Source organism: Pseudorca crassidens, chromosome 6 (assembly GCF_039906515.1).
Source record: "Pseudorca crassidens isolate mPseCra1 chromosome 6, mPseCra1.hap1, whole genome shotgun sequence".
Classification (NCBI taxonomy): domain Eukaryota; kingdom Metazoa; phylum Chordata; class Mammalia; order Artiodactyla; family Delphinidae; genus Pseudorca; species Pseudorca crassidens.
Genome location: NC_090301.1, coordinates 94,496,348 through 94,516,624, shown reverse-complemented (window position 1 = coordinate 94,516,624; position 20,277 = coordinate 94,496,348). Strand labels below are relative to the sequence as shown.

Sequence of the window (20,277 nt, the reverse complement as noted above, 5' to 3'; positions counted from 1 at the left end):
CCTTGAACGCATAGCCCCACACACGTGTCCAGGCACACACTTGCCTTTCTCGAGCCTGGATTTCCAGAGGTGAGAGAATGGCTGGGTCAGAGGCTGGCTGACGTTTCATTTCTACTGCAGGAGCCCCGAACAAGCTCCCCACGCCTCGGACGGTGGACAGGAGGAGGCAGGGGTGAGGACGACCCCTGCATCCCTAACCCCTTTCTCTTCCCCCGCAAGGTACGAGGTGACCTGCCAAAGCTCAGAGATGGCCAAGGACATCGTGGTGCCCTCCTTCGACCCCAAGAACAAGCACTGTGTGTTTCAAGGTGACCTCCTGCTGTTCAGCTGTGCTGGCGCCCACCCCAGGCACCGGAGGATCTGCCCCTGCCGGGACTTCATCAAGGGCCAGGTGGCTCTCTGTAAAGACTGTCTCTAGCAGCCACTGGCTCGTCCCCGCACGCACTCTCCTGGGGAAGACGGTGGGCAGAAATCATTCGGGGACTTTCGCCAGAGCCTGAACTCTTTTGGCGGGAGGTCTCGATTTGGTATTGCTCCCGCTGCGGTCGGAGGATCACAGCGGAGTTCTCACCAAAACAAAACGAGAGTCGACGTCAGGCCGGGGAGCCTGGCTTCTCCCTGGCACAAATTCATTTTTAATCTTGGAGGAGCTACTGTAGGGAGACTGTCTATGCAGCTGCTCCAGGGTAGAAAGAGAATCTCAAGATTCATTTAAATGAAACAAAACCAGAGGAGGAATTGAGCTAGTTGGAAAGGACTTCGTATGGGAACATTCCTAAACCCATTAACTTATTTATTTGGGAGGGAGGGAGGGGGAGCTAGGGAGGGCAGAGAGGGATTGATCACGTGTCTTGTAACTTCTTCGATCTTCCTCTGTTGGCCGTCCACCTTCACTATAATATTACTACTGTCTGCTTTGGGCAGGGTGCCCTGTGGGGTTGGTGGCATGCTTAAGAGCAGCTATGGGGACCTAGCTCCTCGAAGTGGATGGTGGCAGAACAGAACAGATCTTGTGTGCTTGCCACACGGCAGCTAGGGCACGGGCAGCCCCTGGCGTGCGGGGATATGCCTGTGTGGTCCAGAGAGCCCACGGGGACCAAAGATGGGCTGCTTTGCAGCGAGAGGCTCCTTTCCTCTGTCCCACCCCATCCCCAGCCGAAAACACACTCGCACCCAAACCCACACCCACATACAACCTTGACTGTCATTTCTGGTTCGGATTAGAAGAGCTACCCTTGGAGCTCTTGGAGGCCGTGCTCTTTGCCCCTTCAGAGATTTGTCTTCGAGCTGAGATTTGGACGGGAGTGAAGCTGGTCTTAGGGACCACCAGAGCTGGGTTCTGGACGGATGGGCTTGTGTTGTATTCCCTCTAATGTCTGATGTCACTGAAGTCCAGGGAATGGGGCTCTTGGTGAACCTGATGCCGGCTCGGGGAGCAGGGGCAGGCCAGGATGCATGTGCACTGTCCTGGCCCCTCACCTATGAGTGTGGGTGCGGCGTGCAAGGGGCAGGAATGTGATGCTGGCTTTTACTCCAGGCACAGGTATTTGTGGGGGGCGGGGGTGGTGAGCCGCTTGGCAGGTTGGACCAAACCGTGGAGTCACCCCCCCCCCAGCTTTTGTGAGTTCCCCCCGGTCCTGCACACCTCCACCCCGTGCCTCAGTGCTGTGCGTGTAAGCGTGTATGTTTCTGCGATGCCCCTGGCATCTCCGTACTGCTAAGAGCGAGCCCTCTTCTCTCTGTGACGGAACGTCCCCCTTATGAGCTGTCCCGTGATCCGTCCAGCCCTCACTCATGCTTCTGAGTGCCTTGGTCGCCGAGCAGAGCAGCTGGGCAAGGCTAATGGCCTGGGTGGGCCTTCGGGACATGAGCTTAAAGCTAGAATTCTGCTTTCTGAGGACCAGATGGAGTGTGGAGACTTGAGTTATGGGAAGTTAGATTCCGCCTGCTTCTAGATTCTTCTTGGGTGTAAAATTAATATCAAGCACACAGCCAGCCATTTTTTCTTAGACCCTCTGTGGGTCTTAATTGCACCTCCCATCTTAGAGAATGGAGGGAAGGAGGAAGGGCAGCCGGGGTCTCCCCGACCCCATAGGTGGCCCACATGTGCCAGGGAGAATGCTGGCGGGGAGGTCTCTCTGCTCTGAGCGTGGATGCAGGGGCCCGCCCGTCACAGCCTAGCTGAGAACAGCAATAAGGATGGAGGGTGCGAGTGCCTGGGTGCCTTGAAGCTTTGCAAGGGCGGTTTCCCGCAGTGGGAGTGCCATCCCTGCTGTGGGGAACAGCTTTTCCCTACAGATGGGACTCCTGGCTGCAGCCTCGCTGGTGGCAATTTGCTTGAGGGCCCAGGCCTGCAATTCCTGGGCCGGTGCTGCCCTCTTCTGGGCTCTTCTGGGAGCTTCCAGTGCTGAGGACGTGAGTGCCGGTGTTTGACCAGCAGGGGGAGCCGGCGGGCCGAGACCAGTTTCCCACTCGGCCAGATAAAGCCATTTTGCGAGAGAGCTGTTACAGCCAACCCAGGAACTCTGAAAGCAAGGAAGTTGGAAAGCCCTGTTCTCAGAAAGATGCTGTGCCGGGCTTGTGTTCCAGAAGCTGCAGGGATTGTTTGCTGGCTGCCCCTGAGCTCAGGGACTCTCCGCCTTCTGGAGAATTCCTCTTCTCCACGTCAGGACTCTAAGGTCAGGCAGCCAGGAGAGCACCTCCCCCATTTGAAGATTCCTGTGGCTTCCCCCCATTTCTAGTAATGGAAGTAAGCCAGAGCTCTCTGCCTGCAGGGCTGCTGCTCCTGGGGCAAAGAAACCCACACTCCAGTTCTTGAGGGCATTATGAACAGAGGCGGCGACACTGAATGTATACTGGCTCTCAGGCCTCCACACACGTGGCCCAAGTCTGGTCAGCGACCCAAGAGGACATTGGGATAGGGACCTCCATCTGCCCTGCACAGGAAGGGGTGCGATTCCTGCCTGCCCTGGGAGAGGAGGGCACCTCTCAGAGTGTGGGCTGGGAGCCTTCGATGGTTTTGCCGATGCCAATCTTAATAGAATCCTAAACCAATTAATGGGTAATTGATGACAATTTCACAGGGAGAGAAATCCCCAATCAGGATTAGTGTCTTCTTGTGCTCTGAGCATCTCTCATCTCTTGCCTGGTCTTTAGTTTTCGTACATTTTTTTCCTAAAAGATTTGGGATTTTTTTTTTTTTTCCCTCCACTGTGATCCTAAGTTCTTTAAAAAAAAAAAAAAAAAAAAAAACTCGAGGGAAAACATTTAATTTATTAAAGGAGAGAAAGCTTTCCTTTGAAATGTAAAGACTTTCGGGAATAAAAGTTCCTGAAAGGGGAAACACTTCTCCCGCCAGTAAACACCTCATTTATTTCTTGTATGTAATTCGATTTGCACAAGTACAATTGGAGAAGCTTTTTGCATTTTTGCTTAGATTCGGTTTTGTCACTGCTTATAGTTTACTTTTTGTGTGTTTTGCTGTATGTTTGGAGATATTTCTTTGGTGATATTTATTTTTTCTCTGAGGTGCCTTTTCACTTTTCTTTCGGATTCGTTTTCGGAATGTGGGGTTGGTTTTTGGAATCTGGGTTTTGTTGAAGGAAGCTAGCAGACTCCTCCAGCTTGGAGATAGGACATGCCCTGGCATCACTGCGGGCAACTCAGGCTGGGCGCTGGAAATGCCCTCCAAGCCCCCCCCCCCGGGCCATAGTGTAGGGGCACATACACCCCCATGAAGCCATGAGAACCCCCAAGAAAAGGTCTGGCTTCCTCCAGACCAGCCCATACTTTCCCAGGCTGCTCGGCCAGGTCTTTGGGTTTGGGGACTGCTGGTTGACACGTGCCACCCCGGGATCTTGGTGAGGTCTGGCTGCAGCAGAAAACCAGCCCTACCTGAGGGGTTGCACTGAAGGGAAGCAGGCCCTGCTGAACTCATGGAAGCACTGGCCCCAAACCACTTCATCTGGTTAGCAGGATGAAGGGGAAGAAATACGCACCCCCTTTTTTTGTTTCTTTGGCAAACGTGGGGTTCGATAAAAGTGACTACTCAGCTTCCCGGTAAGCTCACTTTGGGGCGCCCCAGTGCAGCTCACTGGTAGTGAAGCCACGAGTGTGACCAGGTAGACAGAAACTGTTCTGTTTATGGGTGGATTTGTGCTTTTTAGACCAGACCAAGGCAGGCCACCCCGTTCTCCGAGGTGGTTTACCTAGATTGTGTATTTAATGGGAACATTGCCACCCTCTCCCATGCCCCCCGCAATTCTTGATTTAAAAAAAAAGGTCTGTTAACGACAGGCTCAGTTGTGTTACTCTCCCGTGCCTGGAATGTTGTATTTATTGAAAAATATTTTCATTTCTACACTGGCTTCATTCTAACCCCATCCATCCCTATGGGGCTGCAGAGCACCTTTGTGTGAAGAGCTGGATGGATGTAGAGAGATTCAGACTTCTTTAGGAAGGTAGGAATTTCCTAAAGCACAGGGCGGGTTCCTTTCCTTCTTGTGGGCTTCAACAAAAAAACGGAAAACCAAGTTTTTATAGCAAAAGGCCAAATTAGCTGCCTAGTGTCCGATGCAGAAAAAAAACTACCCCAGCTTTCTTAGCACTTAGGGTTTTTGTGAGGATTCAGTTTAGCAGCGAATTAGCAGTGTTTAGCAGTGTCTGGCATATAGTAAGCCCTAGTGAGTGTTAAATATTGTTGTTATTCGCCTTTCATAAAATTCGAGAAAAAAAGAGCTGAGCTCACTTCCTATCCTTGATTCAAAAGTAATACCTACGGGAGAATACTCCCAAGTTGATGGAATGTTGTAGGACGTAGTGGTGGAAGATACCTGAGTCCTGTGTCCACCCTGCTGGTTAAAATGCACTGACTGGAAAATATGCCTGACTGCAGCCCCAGATGGAACTGGGCCACAAGAATTAGCAAACTGAACATAAGAGGGTGACCTCTGGCCACATGCTGTGGACCGCACCCCACTCAGCTTCTGGATCCTTCCGGGGTTTTGCTTTGCAGAACTTGGTGAGCTGGAAATTAAAATGAATTCTCTGACAGACTGTCCCCTTAAAGTTACCCATCTTTCTCTGAAATGCAATGATAGAGGCGTTTCTGTTTTTTATTGAGGGGGAAAGGAATGACCAATTGAACTTAATCGCTCCCCAGGAAGCCCCTTTTGGCGCCCCCTGCTGGCCAGGGTGGCTCCTGCACTGTCCAGTCCAAGAGGATCAGGCTCCCAGGCTGGTTAGTTGTCACGTTTCTCTCACATTCAAGGTTATTCTGTGGGGGTGGCGGGGGCGTCTTCAGAGCTCCAAGAGGCTACTCGGGGCTTAATGTTGTTTTCCCAGATCACCTGAATGTCAGTTCGCTTTTTTTGGGGGGGGGGGTTGGTTTCAGCCTCTTGCTTCCCTAGATAGGTTTAGAGTTTTATCTCCTCTCCTATCTTGGCCCTATTCTGCATAGATTGCATTTGTGGAAAATGGAGGACTATGTTGGAGTCTGGTGTCTTTTTCAGATCCTTTGGATTCTCTTCAGCTGAATCAGCAGTCATTTAAGATCGGAACTTACCTTCTTCAAAGCATCATTTCCTCTATTCTTCCCAGATCTTGTGGAGCCTTCAGATTACCCCCCAGCCCCCCACATCCGGTGAGGCACGACAAAGGGATGCAAGGGCAGCCGTGCGCTCGTACGTCGGGCAGGGCCCCGTCTGGGTCCGTGGGGGGCAAGGGTGGTCCTGGAGGCTCAGAGCCTTTGCGGTGCTGGAGGGCCCCCTGGGCCAGCCAGCCAGGAACCTAGCACAGGCAGCCACCTCTGGCACAGCTGAGATGGAGCAGACGTGGGATGCCTTTGCTCACCGGCCTGCCCGGGTATGAACAAGAGTGGAAGTCTATGCCAAAGGAGATGGTGACGTCCTTTCTGCTGTAGTTGCTGTCACAGCCTTGATGTCTGTAAGCTAATGGCCATTCGCGTCTGTGTCTTCAGCCAGCTCCTGGTACAACCATTTTCTACTGTTCACTTCTGGGGTTAAGTAGTGCGGGATTCTGCAAATAAGGTGTTGCTGTCAAATGTACTGTACCGGCGTAGAGAGCACTGCTTTGTTTTCCACTGTTGTAGAGAAAACTAGGGAGAACTTTATTTTTCAATAAACTTTTCTTGTGTGACAGATGGAAGTGATTTGGGGGCGGGGCGGGTGGGTACCAGGGCTCCAGCAGGACCCCGTCCAGCTGCATCCCCCAGCAGTGGTAGCTGCTGACTGCGTTTCACCGTTTGCAGGTACACTGCCGAAAATGCTGATAGGAAGGTAGGTTTAAGGAATCGGGGAGGTGGGGGGCTCACTGTGGAACACCCACCAGCACTATTTGCAGAGCACGCTCACCTAGAAGGGAATTGAGTTTGCAAGTAGACTGTTGTTTGTTTTGTAGGTAACTGTACTATATCAGATGTTTAAAAATCTTGAAGGATGTACTAGCAAGATAGCCCTCAAGTGGCTGAGGGCTTATTAGACCTGGAACATGTTTCCCCACTTCAGAGAGAGCACTTTGACCCCAGGGCTCAGTGTGGTTAGGCACAGGCCCTGGGAACAAGGAAGTTCAAGTTCATGCTCCCACCAGGGGCTTGTTGTGGGGATGGTGGAGGGCCGTGATGCAGCCTCTCCGAAGCTGGTGAACCTTCTGGTCGCTGCCCAGAGCAGAGACACCAAGGGAGACAGCCTGCATGTTTGATGGGACACACGTCCCCAAGGAAGGTGAGCATAACTTGAGTGCCTAAGTTTGGGGGGCTGCCACGGCATAGCTGTCACAATGGGAACTATATTAAACAGTAAATACAGGGAGAAAACCTGCAGAAAAGAAACCTATTGAATCTTGCATTTCCCACACCTGGACAGTGTCCATCTTTTCTGTGCAACATGGTAACAGCCCAATAGAATATGCCTCAAAATGCCGTTGGTTTAATCGGATGCTTTCAGCGTGCCTTTCTCTCCAAGGTCAGTGACCTCTTAGGACCACACCACCTCCCCTTCCGGGGCCTAAGGTAGCTGGGGGGCGGGGCACGGCCCTCCCGGACTTGGGGGGGGGTGGTGGTGGTCAGCTCCAGGCACCACCACATGGACGTACGTGGCTACTCTCTCTTCCCCTCCCTGAGCAGGGGGTGAGACTGACCCCCGCCCCCACCCCGACACCCCGTGCTTCAGCCACAGCGGTGACAACCTTCACCATCACGTCCCCATACCATATAAAACAGGTCAAGGTCTTTATTGGTCACCGTCGCCCGGACAAGCAGCAGTGCTAGAGGTACAGAATGTTGCGTGTGGGGAGACTGTTTCTGTGTGTGTGTGTCTTTAACAGAATCTATGCCTAACGCTGCATAAACCGAGAACAGCTTGTTCCTTACGACGTGAACAGACTGAAATGTACCATTACCACGTCACACAGCATAAGCATATAGATACATCTATGGATAGATTATATAATTATTTATTACAAATAAACAGTAGTTTCACACCTCTCCAAAAGGGATCCTGTGTTTACACGTACGTTCGGGTTCTGAATGTACAAGGAAGGGTCAGGGGCTGAGATCGACCATGCAAAAGCTCACACGTCTATCACGAAGCACTTTAAAAATAGAATGGTCTCCTCCTTCAGAACAAATCTGGTGTTTAGATTGAGGATTAGTAAAACAGTATGAAATGAATGAAATACATGGACAGAAATTAGGAAGTGATAAAGGGGTGAGGGACCAACGGGTACGGTCTTCTCTTAAAATCTGCCAGGAGACTCCGGGCCCACGTGGAGGACCGAGGAGGTGAGTCCGGGGAGCTGCTCTCCATTTGAGGCTGGGAGCACCCCAGAGGCATTCCACCAAGCAGACGTCGTATCCTCCCCACACGAACCTTTTTACTGCAGAAGATGGAAAAGGTCAGTCCTCCCGCCGGAGACGGGGTCCTGCTCCGTGCTCACGGTCCTGCGGTGTTTGGCGGGGGCAGTGGCGGGAAGCAGTGCGGTCCGGCCTGCTAGGGAGACCTGGTTCCCGTGAGCACAAAGAAAGTGAACGTTCAGTTAAACATCAGTACCGTCTGCCTGCATGGAAACCTCCGGTGGCCCCGACAGTCCTCATGCGGATGCAGGGCAGCCGGCCCCGGCCTCCTTCACTCAAACATCTCGTAGTGGCGCGTCTGCCTCACCCTGGGCACCATGTCGATGAGAAGCCTGCGAAGAGAAAGGCCGGTCACCCCAGCACAGACCCTCCGCAGCCCTGGGCTTGAGCACTTGGGAAACAGATGGGGGCTTTGTTTTTTTATAAATATAATTCACATACTATAGAATTCCTACAATTCAGCGGTTTTTAGTACAGGCAACCATCACACCCACCTAATTCCAGAACGTTTTCATTGCCCCCCCCCCCCCCGAGAGAAAACTCCATGCCCTCTAGCGGTCACTCCCCACCCCATCTTCCCCTGACAACCACAAACGTACTCTGAACCCCCATGGACTTGCCTACTGGGGACAGTTCCTGTAAGTGGAATCATTCAGATGTAGCCTCTGGCAACTGGTTTCTTTCACTGGGCGTGTTTTCGAGGTTCAGCCATCTATCAGTAGCATGAATCGGTATTTCTTTCTTTTTATGGCTGTATAAATACTCCACTGCATAGCTCTACCACATTTTATTTATTTATCCATTCATCAGTTAATGGACGTTTGGGTTCTTTAAAACCCGCATACGTTGGGCATATGAGTTGTCTCTACTTTTTTGCCCACTGTGAATAATGCCACTATAAATGTTCATGCATAGGTGTTTGCATGGATGTGTTTTCGTTTCGCTGCAGTATATACCAAAGGGTGGGATTTGCTGGGTCAAATGGCGGCTCCGTGTTTAACATTTTGAGGAACTGCTAAACTATCCCCAAAGCGGCTGAACAATTTACATGCCCACGGGTAAGATACGGAGGTTCCGATTTCTCCACATTCTCACCAACTCTTACCGTGTCTTTTATCATAGCCATCGTAGTGGGAGAGAGGAGGCATGTTAACATTTAAAAGCTCAGCACCTTTGAGAAACTGTTCTCTTTTCAAAGGCCGACTCCAGCCTAGATGCTGGATGCAGAGCCAGCGATGCCTGCTGGGCACTTCCTTCTTCAGTGACAGGCCTCAGGCTGGGCTAGAACCAACTCTACATGTAGCCCTCCTGCACCAGAGTCCCTTTTGTAAGAAGTTCTCTAAGTGTGAGGTCCCGGCCTCTGTAGCAGGTGGCAGAGGGGACTTTAAGGGTGAGGACAGCCCCACAAACGCCTCCCTGGTGCTGATCATGACCCTCACTACAGAGGCGGAAAGGGGCACAAATCTTCAGGCACGAAGGGTTAAAAAGGGAGGACCGTTCAGTGAACTACAAAAGACGGCACACAAAAGCGGACCCTTTGTGACCGAAAGCCTAGGCCCCTGGTCCAAGTCCTTGCCTCACTCCTGTCCCAGCCCCCAGCGTATGTGATGGCTGCAGGGGGCTTTTCCAGTCTCCTGACCTCCCCCGGGGGCGGGAGGGTCACAGGTACAAGACGTGATCGTCGGGGCTGGGGAATAAAGCACCCGTGGCCGCCCGGAGCGCAAAGAGGAAACAGCACTTACTTGACCCCGTAGGCGAATATGGTGAGGCCGATGAGCACCCCGATGCTGCCGTCCAGGTACCAGACGGCCGAGTCGTGCTTGAACACCTCGGCGCTCAGCAGAATGGAGAAGCCCATCACGGCCCCCACGAGGGAGTTAAACCCTGGAAGAGACGCAGAGAGGGGCTGAGGGCAGTGCCCAGCGAACTTGCTTAGCCACCAGGAAAACTACCAAAATGCCAGGCATGCCTCTGCATCCCGGAACGCGTACTGGAAGGGACGTTCCAGAAGCACTTCTCGGGGGAGAGCCACCACCTCAGACACCCACGTGGTTTGACAAATCTCTGCTCACACGTCACCAGAGACCTCCCTGGAGGGAGCTGTCACCCTCACCGTCCATCCCCTGCCAGCCACCATGCCCAAGTGACAGCCTGTGTAGGCTCCTGGCGTCTTCCTCCCAGGCCCCAGGGACACAGCAGGGGCACCAGGCCTGCCAAACACACAGGGGACACTCAATACTCAGTGACTCATACCTGTCCAGTGTCTGCTGGGCAAGTACAGAGCTGGGATTGTCTCAACTCTGAAGTCAGATTATCACCCTCGTTTTACCAATGAGAAAACTAAGTTGAGCAGAGTGACTGAGGTTTAGTAAACTGACCAGCGTTATACAGATTGAGAGGGGGCAGGGCTGGGATTCTGCCTGAACCCGTGTGCTTTCTCTGCCGTGTCTCCTAAGTCACCCAAGGATTCTTCACTCTCCAGGAAAGAAATGCATAGACTAGCATTAGCTACCTGGTTGCAGAAAGGGCAATCCAACCAGAACTGGAGCTAACAGACGTGGATCACCGTCTCCTTTCACACACGTCACCTCAGTGGGTCCCCACGACTGAGGCATCGCACTTCCAGTCTACCTGTGGATTTTCCAAGGCCACGTGGGAAGGGAATGGTTTAGAGGGGCACCTGGGGTCTCGCCGTGCTGCGAGCCACAAGGCTCCTCGCCTGCCCCAGCATAACTGGGGCCAGAGAGCAGCTGCAGGTCCACGCTGCCCGGTGGTCCTCTGGCAGCTGCCCATGCAGGCCAGTAACCTCTCCGACAGCAGGCCTGCTCCGTTCCCTGGCAACTCCACCTGGGTAAAGGCGCCATGCTTCTGCTGAATAACCTTAAATGCATTCACTGTGGGCTGCACCACTGCGGGGGTGTGGGGTGTTCTAAATGAAGAGCAGAGGGACAGGAAGAAGAGTGTAGGGTAGAGATGACTTAGGCCAAGCCCTTTCTCAGGATCCACGGGGTGCACCTCACCAGGCGGCCCCCTCAGCAATGGGACCGAGATGACGCTGGGCCTGCAAGGACATCTCACTGCCTGTTGCATCACACCCTCAAATCTCCATCGTCTCCCCACTCCAGGCCTCAGCTGAGGACTCGGCCTTGTACTTCTTCGAGCACACAGGTTCAGACACCAACACCTCATCTTCGCAACACCAAGTCCACCGCCCGCCTATGCCTGCTGCCCTCACATACTCAGCTGCTTCTCCAGTTACTGCCATTCCTATATAAGACTGGCACCTTCATCCCTGTCCACTGAAGGGCTTTGCTCTTGAATTTCTTCTCCCTCTCCTGGGTCACTCCCACTGGGATAAGTCTTAGCATCATCACCCACCTCCACCTCCTTCCTGGACCCACCACGATCCCCATTCACTACCGCCCTTCGCAAAACTCCCTGGAGAGCTGGCTACCCCATCACACCTCCCATTCTCTCTTCGCCCCGTCCCACTCAGGTCCCTCCCTCCCCCCAGCGCTGCCCTGGTCCTGGATGGCTCCCGGCTGCCACAGGCCATGCTTAACGCCTCGTCCTCACTGGACGCCCTCCTAATAAGAACACGTCCCTTCAGCCTCAAGGGACGCCGCGCTCTGCTGCTTTCCCGCTCTGCACCCTCGCTGGTCCTTCTCAGTCCCGTTTGCTAGACCCTCCTCCTGGGGCCCATCTGCATGCCTGCCTTAGTCCCCTGAACACTTCCTCCGCCTATATTCTCCGGCCAGGTTCTCGCCTCCATCCCATAAGCCCGCATCTCCCTAGCTCTCTTTCGTCCTGACCTTTCCCCTCTGCTGCAGACATATAAGCATCTCAAACTGAACACGCTCAGGGCAAAAACTGCTGCCTCCCAACGACTCACCCTCCGGCCACCCTCTCTGTAAACAGCGCCCCCGTGCACCTAGCTAACGAAGCCAAACATCTAGGAGCCCAGCCTGGACCTCTCTCACATCCCGAATCGCGTCCACCCATCAAGTCATTCTTGCCACCTGTCACCCCCCCAAACCCGCCCCCCCGGTCTAACCCCTTCCCGCTGCCCCTCCTGCCCGCATCCCCCATCTTCTCCACGAGTCCCCTCGCGGCAGCCAGACTGACCTCTGTAGCGAACAGCAGCCCGGTTCTGAAAACCATCCAGACTCTTCACGCCGGCGAGTCCTGCGGTGACCAGCCCCTCCCTCCTCAGCTGCACCAGGCCTGCCGGTCCGCTCCTCGGCCCCCCCCTCCGGCCGTGCCGCTGCCTGCAGCCGCCGGCCCCAGCCTCCCCCGCAGGCCTCCGCCGGCCAGACCCCTCGTCCTGGGCCTCCCACGCTGCCTCCCCAGCCTGGACTCAGAGCCCCTAAGGCCGTCCCTCCCTCCCTCAGCCACACCCTCCTACCGGCACGCCCTTGCTGCTGCTTCACGGTTCTCCGTGACAAGACATTTTTACCATTTTTCTCTTTGCAGACATCCCTCTTTCCCACCAGAAATGTCCGCGTAAGGACAGGAGTTTTGTGTCTCTCCTTGCTCTGCTCCAAGTCCCAGCACGGGGGCTGGCACTCCTCGGGGACTCGATTGATTGCTGCATTAAATACTGAGTTAACGGAGGGGGGGAGGGGGGAGGGGAAGGCATGGACATGGCCTTAGCCCTGGACTCCCACCGGCCGGGCTGGGCCGTCCCGAGGGAGAGAGGAAGCCACCGCTGCCCAGGCTCTGGGGGGCTCCCTGCCGAGGCGGGCCTGCGGCTACAGCTCTGGGGAGACAGCCCCCCCGAGAGGCGGACGATTTACCCCTGAACTTCAGGGTGTGGTCTGGGGACCCCTGGAGAGCCAAACTTCTCCAGTCGCTTCCCGAGGCTCTCCACAAGGTTCACACCCGGCGGAGCCTTCCAACCCAGTTTCACCTCAATACAGGTGACATGGGTTAACAAAGGCAAACCCCTCCACCTTCCTGCCACCGGGGACCATATCCTCCAGAGGCCAGTCCAGGGAACTGGGTGGAGAGAGCGGCCGGGACTTGCTGGGAGCCTGAGGTGGGTGAGGGCTATTCCAGGCGGGGCCTCCACCTGCCCCGCTGTGTCTACCTGGGGATCCCGACCCACCGTCCGCAGGGAGCACTTGTACCCCTCCCCCAAGGCCTCCACTGCAGACAGCAGACCTGACGAAGAGCTTTCTCTGGGTGCCCTGTGGGTACCGGGAGGGCAGGGCTGGCATCAGCTTCACCTGAGATGTGTCCCACCAGTTCCAGGTCCCAAGGCCAAATCTCTAAGCCTTCCACCTTCGACCGACAGGAGACAGGCGCCCTTCCCCGTGCTACGTCCTGGCCTCTCCTCAGGGCCGCCCGGGGACAAGGCTGCAACCCAGGCCCCTGTGGTGTTAGTTTCCGTGGCTCCTCCCGGCTCGCTCACCTCTAGACGATGGGGAAAAGCAGTCAGCGTGCTCCCCTTCTCTGTTGGCCATGCGGCTCACGTGGCTGACTCCACTCCGCCCTTGTCACCGCAGAGTCTCTACCAGCTCCTCGCACGCAGAGCGCTTTGGAGCTCCCCACTCTCTGTCCTGCCCATGGTTTCGGCCTCTGCATATCACACCCTCAATTCCGCTTCCATCTCTCCCCAAGGAGGGGGACGGTGAGCCCACTCTGAGACGGGGGAGGCCGTATTTCTCTCCTGTCTCCTGATACATCAGGATCATCAAGATACTTCCCCTCTCCCATTAGTAGAGGCTGGCATTTACCCTCTTGCGTCTGGCTGTCCCTCGAATCTCCCTGTTCTTTTTAACAAGTGGAATCAGACCAGTCCTCTTAAAAGAAGTCTCTGCAGCCCACGCCTTTTCTCAGAAGGCCACCAAAAACGTCCACAGAGACCACTACCCTGTCAAGGGGCTACCTGGGCTGGAGTTTACCTCTCAGGCATCAAGTTGGGGGAACTTTGTTTTCGGGGGTGGCTACAGGAAAATGGCAGAGACGAGCTAGAGATGGCTGCTGCCGCAGGGCAGACTGGAGTCCTTCATTCTTCTTTCTCCGTCTTTGTCGTGGGTACCAGTGGGCCCCCGGGGCCCCCAGAGAAGCCCGGAGGAGCTCAGAAAGGCTGCAGAGGGTGGGAGGTTCCCCCAGACAGCCACTAGATGCCCACTCACTGCACCAAGTCACCGGGCTCTGCCAGCCCAGGACCTACCAGCCTCTCCTTTCCACAGTGGGGGGACCCACCCACCCCATGCAGACTCCGGATGGTTCACAGCTGGTGGAACTTTCACCCTGTTCACCCACACCTTCCAGGAGTCTCTGACCTGCTCCGCTCTGCCCACCTGTGGTTGTGACGGAGCCTGACTCATTTCAGCTGCACCTCTTATGAGCCTGTGCTGCGACACTGGAAACGGCACACCCGGACTGGGGGACGACTCCGTACCCACCCTGCAGCCTCCTTCAGAATTTCAGAGGCTTCCTAGCGGCAGCTACTCCCCAGGAAGGACACTGAGCCCACAGGCCACCCATCTTCCTAACGAGGCACACAAGGCCGCATCGGTCACTCACCTCTGAGCCGCTGTCCGCACCCCACCCAGGCCCACATGCTTGTTCCATCTGCCTGTTAAAGCCAGGGCTCTTGCCAAAAATAAACGCCGTCATCATCTTAGAAAACAAAACAATGTCTCAGGCGATCTTGATTAGAGGCTCTATAACAGTCTGGCGTTGACGACTAGACAAGAATCTGTGCGATGAAGCACCTATTCATTGTATGCAGGAAATTCTGATTCAAAGTCGTTCACGTACTTGAAATCCACCACAGACTCCTGATACGTCAGAGCAGTCAACCCAGGCCCCTCAACTCGGGTTTCCGGCTGTCCTGCGGGCAGCGCTGGAGCCCAGCTGCTGGCCCCTCGTTCAGAACTCCCCCCGGGTACCTTTCCACAATCTTCCTCTGTCTGATTTGTAGTATTAACTTGCCTGGCCCCCTGCCCTGGGCCAGACCAACAGTAACGGCAGGCATGGCTCCCGAAGCCCAGCCGGCCCCCGACCTCCCCACGTGAGGGAAGAACAGAGAGCAGATACTTACAGATGGTTCCCTACTGCTCATCAAGGAATGAGGAAAATCGGGATCCCAGACAAGGCAATTCGCAGGAGGCTGTAATTACTGCCGCCTATTTAGCTGACACTCCCACCAAGCGGGGGACTGCAGAGTGCGACAACCATGTCCCCTGATGGCGGGGAGGGGGCCCTCATGGGTGACAGGCTAGGGGACCGGGGTGCTGCCTCAGCTGTTTGCAATAGCGCCCCCTGTCTTGCTCTGCCAGTCTGTCTCTCCTCAACGTCCACAGCCAATTCATCCCCGAGCCCTGCCCATGTTATAAATATCGCCCACCCTTCCTCCATTCCCCCATATCTCCCCCTCCCCGACCCAGGCCACCACCCCGAGAGCTCCCCAGAGACCTCTCCCCACCCTGAGGCCTCTCCGCTCTGTTCTCTACCTTGATGGCCACAAGTCTCTTTTAAAAACATCATGTCACCTCGTCTGTTCAAACATTTAGCAAAACATCCAAAATCCCACGCTTGACCTAACGTGCTGATTGGTCCGCCCTCGCCCACTCGTCGGGGCCCCTCATATCCTCCCTTCCTAACTCTCCCCCCGCAGATGCCCCAGGCTCCCTCCCAACTCGACTCCCTCTGCCTGAGGAGTGCCTGTCCCCAGCCTGCCGGTGGAACAATTTTCACTTAAACCACCCACTTCTCTTTGTAATGACCCCTCTCCCTGGGTCAAGACTGGGACGGAAGTACTGCTTATGCAGGTGGATGGTTTTGTATGTGAAAATGATGACATCAGGAGTTATTTCATTAGAAAACACATACTTCTCATCAGGGGCTTCTCTTACACCACACAACATGGCGGGACGTTAGAACGAGTGAAGCCTAAATAGAAACAGCATCTGGAACGCCTGTAAGGCGTCAGGTGAAGTCACCGGTCGAGGGAGGGGCACCCACTGTTCTGAGAAGAAGGGGGTCAAGCCCCGTGGTCATGGGTAGAGAGGGGACAGGGCCTCCTGCCTGGCGGCCTGGGAGGAAGGCGTGACTGCTGGGTCCACATTCAGGCTCCCGGCCCAGTGTCTCGGCTGCAGTCACCTGAATACAGAAAGTGCTGATATCTGTAAGTCAGAGGGGCTCTCTGACTTATGGGATCAACTCAGGGCAGACAGAGGAGCGCCTGCTGGGTACTCACCACCCGGAGCCCCGAAAACTGTGCTGACCGGTGCAGCTTCCCCCAGGCCTGCCTTCCCGTCCCTCGTGTGCAAGGTAAAGAGACTTCGAAAGGAAGGAACAGAACACGTCGCTGGAGATTCAAGGTCCAGCCAGACCTCTGCTCTGTTCAGGCCTAAAGGGTGCAGGCAGAGCTGTGCCCCTCAGAGCAACAGAAAAGAACCTGGAAGGTGGCTGGAGAACCCACACCCGAACTCCTGGTTACTGCTCTCAGCCCAAGGCCGCCTGTGCTCTCATTCCTAAAAAAGGAGGATTCCACAGCCAAAGGAGGCGTTTTCTTTTCCAGCTTAAAAAACACCAGACCACAAAAATCACACGGAGTGAACACTTCTCCCCCAGTCCTGGAAGCATCACTTTGACCTCCTGCCTGCCTGCCCCACCGTGCAGAAGTCCAGCTCCACACACGGCAGGGCATCAGCACAGGATTAGGAGTCCAAGTCCACACCGTGTCACCAAGCTCGTCACTTGGGAGGGAAGGGCCCTCTGACCGCCGTCCGCCCCGTCCTCAACGGATAACAGCTACCCACACATGACTGCGCCCACGTATTGCACATAGGAGAGAACCCTGAGAATCTGAGGAGGAGGGAGTGGTGCTTTCCTTTAAAAAGAAATCATGGGAATTCCCTGGCGGTCCAGTGCTTAGGATGCAGCACTTTCACTGCCGGGACCCGGGTTCAATCCCTAGCTGGGGAACTAAGATCTCACAAGCTGTGCAGTGCAGCCGGAGTGGGGCGGGGGGAGAAGGAAAGGGAAGGGAAGGGAAGGGAAGGGAGGGGAGGGGAGGGGAGGGGAGGGGAGGGGAGGGGAGGGGAGGGGACGGGAGGAAAGAAGGAAGGAAGGAAGAAAGAAAATCCTAACGATCTCTGCTCTACTTCGTGCAGGCACATCCACCAACCCACCAGCTTTTACCCTTGGACCTCCCACCCCAGGGCACAGGGGCTCAGGTCGCTACTCCCGACCCCCAGAAACTTCACACGCTCCAGGATAAAGAAAAAGAAGACAGGCAGGCAGTAGCGTCCATCATGTTTCTAGTTTACATGCCAGCACTAGTTTGCAAAAAAACGGAAACGTGCTTTTTCTACTTTCACACATCCTTCTCTGTCAGCCCAGAGGCCACGCGGGAAGCTCCTCCTGGCCCACAGGACGCAGAGGGACATCTCCGCCTGGTTTGGGTCTTGAGCAGAGAACACACGGCTCATTTCCCTGGCGAAGCCCTGGTCACTGCAACTTGAACTCCCAGGTAAGCGTTTCACTAGCTGGAGGGGGAAATGGGCGTGGAGCGTTCACCAAGGAAACCTGCACAGAATCCAGGGAAAACATTTACTTTTTATTTGGAGCAATGCACATCAAATGCAAGGCTCTGGGAAGCCCTTTGTGCTCCATGATTAAGAGCCTGGGGAGCCCTGAGCCACCCTGGTGGGAGGTGCCGGTGGAGGTGATTCAAGAAGAGTGTATTCAATTCCTAGGGCACAAGACATCTGCCCTGACAGGAAACCCTGAGAATCACTAAACAGCCTGGGTGGAGGGGAGGGCAGTGAGGAACAGATTCCGAACTGTTGAGCTCTTCTGCGAGACGAGCAGCGAAACGTGACCCAAACAGCACCTCCCCTCCATGTGAGCTCAGCCCCTAGACGCACTGGCCTTACTCACCATCGGTTATGAGGGCTCTGCTGGTCAGAACCTTCCCCAGCATAAACTTCAGCACAGCCAGGATGCTGCAAAGGATCCCACTTAAAATGGAGACGCTGAACAGGAAATCATCCTAGAAGAGAAAGTTCCAGATTTCAACAGTTCAGCTCAGGTGAGAGCAGATTGCAAGCCACTGGCCTTTGTTCCCAGAACAAATCATCACTGGTGTACGCTGCCACCAGGTGGGGTATATTGCTTGTTTTTATACCTCAGTTACCTGTGTCGCTGGGAATCAAAAAAGATGATCAAAAACGAATAATCCACACTTATATTTCCTTAGAAACCGATCACATACTTCTTTTCCTGTAGGAAATTCCCCTTCCCGCTATTCTGCCACAATGGTGGCAATCACTGATCAATAACGGAGTTGGTCAAATGCTAAACACAGTGACTTCTGTGTCGAGTTTTCCATGGAGAAGTCAAAAAGCAGCTGACTGCGAAGTCTGGAACACGTAAGTACACCACTGGCCTAAGAACAGAGCTGGACCATGGGGTCCATCGTGGCTGGAGCTACTTATAACCATATTTTTTCCTTAACCTCGCGCAAGCAACTGGAAGTTCATCTGTAGCCTTCAAGGTGGGAAAAGGTATCTAAAAATAAAGTCTGCTATTGATGTTATCTTAGCACTTCCTATAAGTCGTTAGCTTACCTTTGCAAGCAAAGGCATGCGTCACATATGCAAAAGCGAGTAGCTGTATATCTAGCCCATAGGGCCTCTCAGCTTCGGGCTCCCAGGCATCACTCCCATGAGACACAGCCTCCAGAGTCCCCAATATTAAAATGCCACTGCCAGCAAAAATCTCATAAAGCATCACACTCAGAGAAATAGGATTCCTTACGCTGTTGATTAATCAAATAACAACGCTGGTAAGAGGGAAGACAGCCTGTTTCCCCGGGTACAACACTCAGCAAAGTGATCTGAAAAATCACCTTGCTGGAAACAGGGTATCTGCAAAACATCAAAGCATCTCCCCCAGGGGAACTAAGATCCCACAGGCCACACGGTGCAGCAGAAAAACAAAAACGAAAAGCACCTCCTCCACAGCACTGATCAACGGTGGTTGGTTTTAACAGATGTCCACAAATCCTGTGCTACTCCCTCCCCAAAAAGGCACAGCTTAATTCCCTCCTCCACCGAGCGTCGACTGGACTCATGCCTCGTAGCTAACAAACAGAATACAGAGAAGAGGAAAGCAATGACTTTACAGGGGGGAGACCCAGTAAGTGATCAAGATGAGCATGACCATGCAGAAGTGATGCTGCTATCATGTGCCTGCAGACGGCATGGGACGTGAAGAAGAAGGCCTCTGGGTGTTCTGCCCCGAACCCATAACCTCAGTTGAATCGTGGAAAACCATCACACAAACACATGCTGAGGACAGTCTACAAAACACCTGAGCACTACTTCTCATACATGTCAAGGTCATGAAATTTCAAGGTCGTGAAAGACAAGGAACCACCGAGAAATTGTCACAGATTGGAGGCTAAGGAGATGTGAGGATGAAATGCCACAGAAACAGAAAAGGTCATGACATGGGAAAGCCGGAGAAATCAGCGCAGAGGCTGGAGTTGTGTTAATACTGTTGTCATTCCCTAGTTTAGGTAATGGTACCCTGGTTATCTGCGTGAGACGTTAACCTTAGGGGAGGCTGGAGGAAGGGAATATGGCGCCCCTCTGTAATGTCTTTGTAACGGACGTATAAATCTGAAATTATTTCAAATTTTGAAGTTTTTAAAAATAATCACCTTACTGAAGTTTCACTTCCTCAAATGACCAGTAAGGACTGTGCCAGACCTGGCCTCTGGACGGATCCCCAGTCCCTGCTGGTGCATGAAGTTAATGCACCAGGGGCCACGGGGGCGGGCGGCGGGGAAGGACCCCCCAATCCAAGCTCTCTTCATGCAGAAACTCAGTCTAATTATGGGAGAGGGTGCCCATCAGAAAAAAAGGCAAACATGATTAAGGAATCAAGTACCAACATAGACCCAGATGCAGATAAGATTCAAAAAGCCTAAGTTGGTGGGACTTCCCTGGTAGTGCAGTGGCTAAGATTCCACGCTCCCAATGCAGGGGGTCTGGGTTCGATCCCTGGTCAGGGAACTAGATCCCACAAACATGCCGCAACTAAGAGTCCGCATGCTGCAACTTAGGAGTCTGCCTGCAGCAACTAAGAACTGGTGCAACCAAATTAATTAACTTTTTAAAATAAAAAGCCTAAGTTGGGAGACTGAGGCAGTCCATTAAGTACTGTGAGGCCCCAGATTGAGAAGGTGAATTCTCACTTTGCTCACCCCATGCCTAAAGCCCTTCTGGCTTCACCCGATCTGTTGGCAAAGCCCTCATCCCTACATGTTCAGAGATAGAGAAAGGCTGTGTTCACCCCATCCAGGTCCCAGGGAGCTGGGGGTTGAGGTTCCACTCCCACCCCCAGATGCACCTTGAGAGGAGCCAGCATGGCTTTGCTGG

The 20,277-nt window shown here is 54.0% G+C and overlaps 2 protein-coding genes across 6 annotated transcripts in view; one reads left to right on the top strand and one right to left on the bottom strand.

The window, feature by feature from the left end:
• The window catches only part of MGAT5 (alpha-1,6-mannosylglycoprotein 6-beta-N-acetylglucosaminyltransferase), a 367,372-nt gene extending 361,216 nt beyond the window's left edge, over positions 1–6,156 (top strand). For all 4 annotated transcript variants that reach the window (XM_067742121.1, XM_067742120.1, XM_067742119.1 and 1 more), the window contains exon 18: positions 220–6,156. In XM_067742121.1, coding sequence (XP_067598222.1) covers positions 220–418 — 199 coding nt within the window. In that variant the 3' untranslated portion in view covers positions 419–6,156. The remainder of the gene's footprint in view (positions 1–219) is intronic.
• Positions 6,157–7,454: 1,298 nt separating this feature from the next.
• The window catches only part of TMEM163 (transmembrane protein 163), a 254,757-nt gene continuing 241,934 nt past the window's right edge, over positions 7,455–20,277 (bottom strand). For both annotated transcript variants that reach the window (XM_067742124.1, XM_067742123.1), the window contains exons 6-8: positions 17,771–17,882; positions 9,613–9,754; positions 7,455–8,202 (exon numbers count right to left, since the gene is read on the bottom strand). In XM_067742124.1, the coding sequence (XP_067598225.1) occupies positions 8,142–8,202; positions 9,613–9,754; positions 17,771–17,882 (315 nt within the window). In that variant the 3' untranslated portion in view covers positions 7,455–8,141. The remainder of the gene's footprint in view (positions 8,203–9,612; positions 9,755–17,770; positions 17,883–20,277) is intronic.